At 41.3% G+C, this 9,379-nt stretch overlaps 2 protein-coding genes across 2 annotated transcripts; one reads left to right on the forward strand and one right to left on the reverse strand.

Annotated features, from left to right (window-relative positions):
- Positions 1 to 795: 795 nt before the first annotated feature.
- On the reverse strand, positions 796 to 7,199 carry LOC135496706 (large subunit GTPase 1 homolog). Its single transcript, XM_064786174.1, has 11 exons — positions 7,040 to 7,199; positions 6,458 to 6,584; positions 5,774 to 5,981; positions 5,301 to 5,387; positions 4,766 to 4,909; positions 3,877 to 4,558; positions 3,540 to 3,683; positions 3,030 to 3,153; positions 2,614 to 2,693; positions 2,069 to 2,254; positions 796 to 1,559 (listed from the first exon to the last, which is right to left on the reverse strand). Exons 1-11 carry the CDS (start codon positions 7,139 to 7,141, stop codon positions 1,326 to 1,328), a joined length of 2,118 nt encoding a protein of 705 aa, XP_064642244.1. The 5' UTR covers positions 7,142 to 7,199; the 3' UTR covers positions 796 to 1,325.
- Positions 7,200 to 7,414: 215 nt separating this feature from the next.
- On the forward strand, positions 7,415 to 9,098 carry LOC135496865 (translocon-associated protein subunit gamma-like). Its single transcript, XM_064786424.1, has 4 exons — positions 7,415 to 7,557; positions 7,909 to 8,041; positions 8,332 to 8,424; positions 8,619 to 9,098. Exons 1-4 carry the CDS (start codon positions 7,428 to 7,430, stop codon positions 8,818 to 8,820), a joined length of 558 nt encoding a protein of 185 aa, XP_064642494.1. The 5' UTR covers positions 7,415 to 7,427; the 3' UTR covers positions 8,821 to 9,098.
- The last annotated feature ends 281 nt before the right edge of the window (positions 9,099 to 9,379 follow it).

Genomic DNA, 9,379 nt, shown 5'->3' on the forward strand with positions numbered 1-9,379 from the left:
AAAAATTAAAATTGCATGTGTAATGTATGAAGAAATTTTAAACTTTTTCCTAGGAACAAGGTTTCCATTAACCCTCTCATCCCGTTTGGCTCTGACCGTGGGAATATTTTTTTTTCGCAAACTTTCTGCCTCAAGAAATGGCTGTACACTGTACCTTTTTTCTCTCAAAATTAACCCTCTCTGTGTGTAGTTTAGTAGAGGCCACCACAGAGAGGGTTAATTTTGAGAGAAAAAAAGTACAGTGTACAGCCATTTCTTGAGGCAGAAAGTTTGCGAAAAAAAAATATTCCCACGGTCTAAGCCAAACGGGATGAGAGGGTTAATAAACAACCTTGTACCCAGGATTAAAAAATTAAAATTGCATGTGTAATGTATGAAGAAATTTTTAACTTTTTCCTAGGAACAAGGTTTCCATTAACCCTCTCATCCCGTTTGGCTCTGACCGTGGGAATATTTTTTTTTCGCAAACTTTCTGCCTCAAGAAATGGCTGTACACTGTACCTTTTTTCTCTCAAAATTAACCCCCTCTGTGTGGAATCGTTGCCTATCAATGGTACTTTAAAAGTACATTCCTTTTTCACATCTTTGGAGCACAGTAGCAAATGGAGGAAGAATGACCTGGTTCCGAGGAGGATGCTGTAAAAATGCTGTGCTCTACCCCTACCCATCCTTGAGTATATAGGGACCCCGTCCTTGGGTATATAGGGACAGTATTGTCATGCAACCAGAGGCTACATGTATAATTGTACCACCCTACCTTACTTTGCAGTGAAAAAAACACATAAAACAACATAATGAGAGAATTAATTTTATTTTGCATGAATGTATACAAAGAAGATGTGAAACCTGATACTGTGTCATCAAGAGGCAGTGTATTAGAAGAAGCATTCATCTGGCCTATAACTGCAGATCTAATGTTAGCTGCACTGTCTAACTGATCAGACTATCTACTTATAAATCCCACTCGGTTAACCTCACCAAGCAGTGCTAACATATTCAGCAGCTGTATTCCTATATATATTACACAGGGAGGAACAGGAACAGCAAAATCGAGGTAATACCATCCTTGAGCTTGTTGCTTGTAAAGATGTATGGGGTGATAGGCCAGATGAATACTGCCTCTAATAGACGGCTACATCCAGGTTGAACAGAGGTGTCTGTTAAGATGACTGGAGGACCTACTGAATTTGTACACGGTTGAAGAACCAGAATATCTGAAGGTACAACTAGGCGGGGCGGGCCTACTGGAAGAAAACCAACATACCACTAAACCAAGCTGCCCTTTTGACAGGTTGGCTTCACTAGTCTAAATTAATCATCAGTCTTTACATGCACAATAGAACATCATGCTGATCCAAAGTCACATGTTTTCGTCGCAGTTTCTCTTTCTTCTGTCGATTGTTGTGGCGTTTCCATGGTTTTCCATTGATCGTTGTCACACTACCCGAAATACTGCCAGCCTCGGAACCAGCTGCCTCGGAAAGATGCGTTGCCAACCCCTCGACACGTTTGTACCCCTCGACGCCGTGGACACCCTTACTACGCACCTTGTGCTGACTCTGAAAGAAAGGAAAAGAGAATCAATGGGACAGCTAGGACGTGTGGTTTACCTGGTTGGAGGATAATATAAGAGAAGATAATTCTCCTCTTTGGAGAAGTAACAGTCCTGGTGTTAACTTTAACTAGCAGACCACTTACACACAAATAATGACATTGTGCTCATGTAATGATGACATCACAGATCTGTGTGTACTTTTTGGGTGGAGGGAATTTTAAGTTAGTTGAGAAGAGTTGTTCATGGAGAACAGATTGAGTCAGGAGGACATATTATCTAGAGGATAAACTATACCAGTACACATGACAAAGAATGATCACAAGCAAGAGACCTGGGCCGGCCCATCATATGGAGTGACTGTATGAGTGGAATACAACCAATGTCAGTAAGTAATGACAAACTTTTCACTGGCAGAAGCTTTTTTCAAAGGAGGAACCAACATATTGATGCCGATTTATTATTTGAAATCCCCTGCCAACCTCATATGTGATTGGATGGGGATTACTCACTGACCTTTGCAAAGAATGCCTGATCTATTTCACTGGTAAACGTTTGCGGTTCCGCGAGACTTTCTTTAGCAGCTCTCCGCAGGGCCTTCCCCTTGTGTTTGAAAGGTAGAGGCTTTTCAGGCGGTGGCAGGACGGGTTCGAACTCGATCAAATCAACCTCTGGTGGTGGATGACAGTACCGTAGTTTACCCTGGAAGAAGGAAAATAGACCTCAGGTGCAAAAACGTATTTTCCATTTCTCTAAATTTCCTCAAAATGTGACAAAATGCCACTTTCAAAAGACCAGAGGCCATAAATAACCAGTTGAACATGCTTACCAACGCCATCCATAGCAACGAATAATCCAGGTAGCAGATGTGGCAGCCCAATAAGGAGCCGATATAACTTTCCATCTAATTTCTTTGATAGCCATTTACTGAGGTGGCATAAGTGATATGAGTCAAGAAACGTACATCCAACAAGTCAACTCTTACTGGCCCTTCAGGTACTCTAAGCGTCTTTCTTGACCTCTGATAATATTCAATGGAAATGCATCAAAGGTAAACTTACATTGACAAAATCTTTGAGTATGTATCTACTTGCTCTTGAAAGATCTGGGATGCCCTTGTGGGTCATGAAGCCCCTCGCATCTGAAAAAAAATTCTCCAGTTGTAGCGCTGATTGAGCAGTCATGTGAGGTCTATCGGAGGCTTTAGTATAGACCAGGGTTACTAGGACGGGAACCTCGAACGTTCTTGATAACAGACTATAGACCTCAACTTTAACTTTAACCATACTAACTCAAACACGACTGCAGAAGAAGATGATACAGTTATTTCCCCCAGCCTGATCACCTGTTCCCTGACACAGGCAATAACCTAGCAGACTTGAACAAACACACCAACATGGTGTTTTTCCCGATGAGGTAGCCTTCATTAATACCAGATTAGGATTTACAAAGGTCTTTGCCGTGTTCAGATACTTACATCCATAGCAAGTCAGCAGTTCATGCGCTGTAGGAGGCCGGTGTGGATCTTCACCTTCCCGCGGCTTGCGGATATTGATACCATAAATCTCTTCCAGGATCTTCCTAGGTATCAGCTGACAGACGTATTACGTTAAGGAAACGATGTTTAGTGTCATCTGGTATGTCTAGAGCTCAAGGCAGAATTTTACGATCAAGGCCAAGATACATTTGTCAAAGAACAAAAACACTTTCTGACTACCGAGGTTTTGTTTTTATCGACCACAACATGTCGAATCCTCATGACAATGCGGACATACAAGTCATCCAGGTCATACTCCTTTGGTCAACAGAAGATGGAACGAGAGTTCCAGATCTTGTCTTAGATCACACATGAGCATGTCACGCATGCGCACATCAGACTGCCGCAAGACTCATTTAAGCGCATGCTTAATTGGACAAAAGTTGAAATCTGGGTAGAGATGCTGGAATGCTGCGGCTGATATACTTAACAATTCATCAAAAAGGATATTCGAGCGACTGGTGGTATGTAGTCCCTCATCTGATCAATCGGTAGGATGCCACTGATGACCATGTCCGCTTTGGTGGAGACGAATGATGGCATGACAAGACCGGGACAATCGCATAACATCAACGTCTGCTCTACATATAACGTCTGCAATGAAAACCGTTGAAGTAAACAATTGGTAATTATACAAGAAGTGCCAGCAATTAGATGTAAACCGGTAACTTGGATAAAAAGGTTAAGAAACTGAATCTTTTCCATCTGTGACTTTTCTCCCGAGGGGACATGTACATGTATGTGAACTTTTGCAAAGCACCTCTCGTATTTCAAAACAGACTCTCACCTGGAAATGTTTCGTCCGTCCAGGTGTCGCCGACACAGGTACCTTCTTCATCTCCAAGATGGCGTTGATCGTCGAACTCTTGCCAACGTTCGGATACCCAACCAGACCAATGGTAGTCTGTCCGGGGGTGTATTTCTCACTGTGATGCAAGTCTTTTAGTGCCTCTAATAACTCAGTCCCTGATAACAAACTCCCACTGTTGTGAACACCATTTTGGTCAATGTCAACAGAGTCAGACCTCTGCTTTTCACCTGTGTCCATTTCATATAATTCAGTCCGTTTATCGCCCCCAGATTCACAAGACATTTCACCAGCACCACTCAAGCCTTTCTCGCAAGTTTCCATCGTATCAACTCCTTTAGGCCCCTCACCACTAGTTTTTTCACCATGGATACAATCCATCTTTTCCCCTTCGGAAGTGTCAGCTTCATCACTTTGAATGTCTTCTTCCTCTTCGACAGAGTCATCATTTTTATCAGCATCCTCCTCCTCCTCCTCCTCATCATCATCGTCTTCATCATCATTATCATCATCATCATCATCATCACCATCATCATAAGCACTCTCCTCGTCATTGCTTCCATCCTCTTGTTTCTTCACTTTCAGTTTCTCTGTCTCCAGCATGGCTGACCAGAACAGAACTTGGACTCCGATATTACTGAAGTAGTCTGCCCACATGTCCCTAGGAGAAAAAAAACAATTTAATTTTTCTGGTATTTGCAATTGGAATTGGAATCACAGACATTTAACTTGAGAAAAGTTGAACTCTGATGAATTTTGACTAATCAAATCGACAGGAATCGCCAAATGAAATTAAGCCAATTTGCGATTTAGGTTTTGTTCTGAACTCTCCTAGATGGTGCTGATCTGAAAGGCAAAACATTCTTACCTCTGTTTCTGTGAGAGCAGGTCTGCTTTATTCACCAAGATGGCATTGACCTTATTCGGGTTGACCTCCTTCACGTAGACTTCTAGGTCCTCACATCTGAACAAGAGCGGGTTCCGCGCATCCACGATCTGTACAATAATGTCGCTGAAATATTAGAGACAAATCGGTTGGTTGATGCTGTCGATTGCGTCGTTTACGTGCTTCCTAAAATTTAAACCTCTGTCAAAAGTGAAAAGATCTATAGGCTTAGAGAGTGTCTCAAAATTGCTTTCAAATCAATTTAATTACACGCCACATTGCGGGTTCAGTGACATCAACCTCAACCTCAATGCAGGTAAAATTGCAAAGGGAAAAAGTAAGATTCTGTGAATGAGGTTCGAACTATCGTGTGGTGCAAGCAGTTCATGAATTGAGACAACTGACAGACTGACAGCTTGTGCTAAGATAAAGGAGATTGAAAACCGACAACAAGAGGACACAGCAGACACTTGCATGTTTGCTTGAAGATGAGTAACAATAAACCAGTCAGGCCTACCTTCTTTCAATCACCCTCCACAACTGCCGCCAAAACTCGAGATTTTTCTCAAACGGAGTCATGACAAGATGCTCTTTCTCTTGTAACCTAAATTAGAGAAGTTACATAAATCAATTTTGAAACACCATGTGAAAAAATTGTATTTACAGTAGACAAAGACTGGCAACTAATGAGTCTGCAAATTATTGAACTTGTGTCAAATTTAAACAGCAATCTAATATCTTTAAGACGTGTTGGTTAGAAATGCTTCATAATCTCATATCAGTATCTTACACTATAGATCCATGCATTTGACTGGGAACAACGTTTACGAAGACATCGCGTCACGTCACGTTACAGTAATGTAAAAATGCAGGGTGACGTGACAACGGCCAACACTACGTTATGTAAACGTTGTTCCCAATCAAGTTCATGGATCTATCGTATTTCAGAAATATCTCTCAAGAATTTGCAATTCTGAAATATCATCATACAATGCCAACTCCCTCCTCCACTTCAGAAAATTATCCTTCTCCAATCGGTCCAGCTCTTCAGGTGTTGTTAATTCATCCCACAACGGCCTCCGCGGAATCTTCAAGCACGACTTGTACTCCTCCTGCACTTTCTCCACATCCTGCTTCGCCTGCTCGGATAGCAAGCCGGAAGACCTTTCAGGGTCGATGAATTTTACATTCAGTTTCTCTAGAAAAAGATGAGGTGCAAAAATTAGATTCATGATGGAGTCAATAAGGACCAGGGATCGTCGTCATCATCACATGATCCCTTAGCCTATGTGAGGACAAAGCAGCAGTGTTAACATAATAACAATCAGCCTCCACTGAGACATTCTCAGCGGCCCAAATGAGTTGATCTGCATCTCACAAAGTTACCATTTTTTCAGTCTTCACCGCTGTGTATCATGTTTATGTTGATAGAAATCTTAGTTACCAAAATAGGACCGAGCAATCTGTTTTCTCCTAGACAGAGAGCAGGACCTTTTTTGTTGACAGCATTCAAATTCAACTCTTATTAGATCTGTGGAGGACACCATCTCACACACTTCCAAGATGAGTTCATTTGGCACCCCAATCCTCTGACAATTAAGAAGTGAGAGACATTATTTCTCATTCTGCCGGCCAGTCCCTCCCTGGCCTACCATATACAAATAAACATGTTACCTGCATTGAACTCTGTGCCTGCCAATGCGGCAGTCGTCAGGAAATCATCAAGAGTCGACTGCTCTGTGACGGATTGCAGATTCAGGCGGCCCCACTCGTAACCATCATCGAGTTCAGTGGTGTGAAGCTGAAAAGAGAAAGCATCCCTTGATCTCACTGGATGGTTGACACTTGTGGTACAAATTAGGGGAGTGATATTGACAGATACCAGACCATGTCACAACTATTTACAGTCCGTGTCCATTCAATGTCCTTTGTCACAAAATTGCTTTCTTGTTAGCACGTCCATTCATTTTGTGCATTCTGATTCAGCGTTGTGGAGTAGGCTATCTATTCTATTGATTGCACTGGTATTCGTCATGACAAAATGACGAAATAGCACAAACAAAATTCTCTGCAGATTACAAGATGAACACTGGCCAGGCAAAAAGACAACTTTACTATCAAAGAAACTACATGTGTAGAATTAAAATATGAACTGAGTGTGAATTGAAAAAGAGAAAATAGTGGAAATGGTGGAACTTTTTTGAGACACCCTGTCCTTGAAAAAAACAACTTATGCGTTATTTTTGGTTGACTTACAGAGCTATTCTCTTTCATTTTCTTCCTATTTTTACCAAATCTGTCTTTGATTATACTTCTGCCAAGGCCTCCCGCGGCCTGTAACTTTTTTTTCTTCGGCATTTCGCGAGAAATCGGAGTTTATTGATCAGAAAATTTCACAATCACCGCATGTGGATTCTATTTGTCTTATCAGTCTGCTGTAACATCATTAACGTTTTGCCCATCTTTTTCTATAAAACCCAATTTTTACAATGTAAAATATAAATGATTGTATTTTTATACAAATTATTTTATATATTTTCGTTTGAGCGATGTTATATCTGATCAAAGTATACCTAATTATTCCCGCTGGTTTGATTTCTAAAAGTGCCGGCGTCACTTCCGGCCTTTTTGTAAAGTTGGCAAAATGACTGGTACAGTAAAGAAGTTGACGAGAGAAGAGGAGCTCCTACTCCAAGATTTCAGCAGAAATGTGACAACAAAGTCATCAGCGTTGTTCTACGGAAATGCCTTCATCGTTTCAGCCATTCCGATTTGTAAGAATCCTTCTAATTATTTCAGAATCAAAACTTGGAAATTGGTTCCGAAATTCCCGGAATTGTGTGTACATCGACCTGTACATTTTTCTGTACATTTTTGCAGGGCCAGGCTTCAGCTGTTCTTTTCTCATTCATGCATTCGAGATTTTGTTTAACTTTATGGTGCAAGGTTTTGTTTGTTTTAACACTAGTTTTGGTCCCAAATTGGTTGTTACCATTCAATTTGACCTCTGATCAGGACACCTCTCTAGTATTTATTTAGGACTGCATTTGTCAGTCCCAGCGGTGTCCTTAATATAGCCTAGAGGTTCTAGTGTACTTTATTTATCCATTATTGTTTCTTTCCAGGGTTATTCTGGAGGATCCACCAGATGGACCCATCCAACAACCAATCTGCCGTACTCTTTGGTGTCATGACCCTCATCAGCACATACTTGGTTGCATTCGCATACAAAAACGTCAAGTTTGTCCTGAAACACAAGTAAGTAGACAACTGCATGAAGAAATGCTGGGGGAGAAATGCTAATAAATTCATTGATTCTTGTTCTTAGTCAACATTTGACTGACTGATAGAATCAGCAACAAGCTCACCGAGGGTCCTCCACCTCTACAGGTCAAGGCTAACCACCTCTACGAGGAAAACCAGTCTTAGATTGGGCCCTTGTATGGACCATACACCCCACTTACAACGTCTTCCTGGCGGTGGCCTCATAGCCTTGTGATTCACACAGTCAGATGCATCTCGTCAAAATTTAGTTGCCTCATTTTCAGGATTGCACTGAAGCGTGAGGAGGCTGTCTCCCGTGAGGTGATGAAGAAGGTCGCTGATGACAAGAGGATGTCCAAGAAGGAAAAGGATGAGAGGTCAGTACTGTAAAAGTCATAGTGAGAACGGAAAATTTCTCAGAAGCTCTGTATAAAACTCTCTCTAAATTGAGAGTCTTGGATTTGGAAGAAAATTGCATACACCTACAAATGTTTTCTTATGATGATAAGGTATTTCCCTTTGATGAATTATTAATAAGATGAATAATCTTCTGTTCACTTTGCTCTTTCAGAATTCTGTGGAAGAAGAACGAAGTAGCTGACTACGAGGCCACTACATTTTCCATTTTCTACAATAACGCCCTCTATCTTGTCCTGATGGTCATCGCTTCGTTCTATCTTTTACGTTCCATCAACGATCCAACCGTCAATTACGTTCTTTCCGTGGTGTTGTCCAGCGGTCTATTGGCACTGTTCTCAACTAGTACCAAGTAAAGACTGTAGAGGGCAGCTCAGCTTGGGAGAATTGGGTGGGGGTAAACATGTTTTAGAATTTGAGTTTTTTCTCACTGACAGCTCAAAGTTTAACTTAAACACAAGACCAACAAAGATGCACTTTGGCTGCTGGGAGTTTGTTTTAGCAAGTGGTTGTCATTGCAGAAAGAAAACATGTAGAAAACCAGTCAGAGAGGGTCGACACTTTTTGTACTCCATGTCAAAATTACAAAATGTAAATCAGTATAACAAATAAAAAATAGTAATATACTTCTTAATTTTAGTAGTTGTGTGATTTCTTTTATCTAATTCAGTAACTGCTCGAATGGAGGACTTTTGGCCATACATTGTATTACTATTAATGGACAACGACATGCCCAGTCTGAGCTTAGGTTGTGACAAGGACGGTCTTGAAAGGTGGTCGTTTGGATGTCACTTCCCATTTCCTTTGTTATGCCAGTCTGTATGAGGACAAGTCTTGCCCCATCCTGAATGTCACTGGCTGTTGGCCTTGAACTGTTGGAACATGTCAAGGACATCAAGTCTCGCCCTAAATTAT

The sequence above is a fragment of the Lineus longissimus genome, chromosome 12, assembly GCF_910592395.1.
Source record: "Lineus longissimus chromosome 12, tnLinLong1.2, whole genome shotgun sequence".
Lineage (NCBI taxonomy): Eukaryota > Metazoa > Nemertea > Pilidiophora > Heteronemertea > Lineidae > Lineus > Lineus longissimus.

Coding starts and splice junctions, on each gene's coding strand:
- LOC135496865 (XM_064786424.1), top strand. CDS start 7,428: ATGACTGGTACAGTAAAGAAGTTGACGAGAGAAGAGGAGCTCCTACTC. Junction 7,558..7,908: donor CGTTTCAGCCATTCCGATTT/GTAAGAATCCTT, acceptor GTTTCTTTCCAG/GGTTATTCTGGAGGATCCAC. Junction 8,425..8,618: donor AAGAAGGAAAAGGATGAGAG/GTCAGTACTGTA, acceptor TTGCTCTTTCAG/AATTCTGTGGAAGAAGAACG.
- LOC135496706 (XM_064786174.1), bottom strand. CDS start 7,141: ATGCCGAAGAAAAAAAAGTTACAGGCCGCGGGAGGCCTTGGCAGAAGT. Junction 2,694..3,029: donor ACTGCTGACTTGCTATGGAT/GTAAGTATCTGA, acceptor ATTTTTTTTCAG/ATGCGAGGGGCTTCATGACC. Junction 1,560..2,068: donor ATCAGGCATTCTTTGCAAAG/GTCAGTGAGTAA, acceptor CCTTTCTTTCAG/AGTCAGCACAAGGTGCGTAG.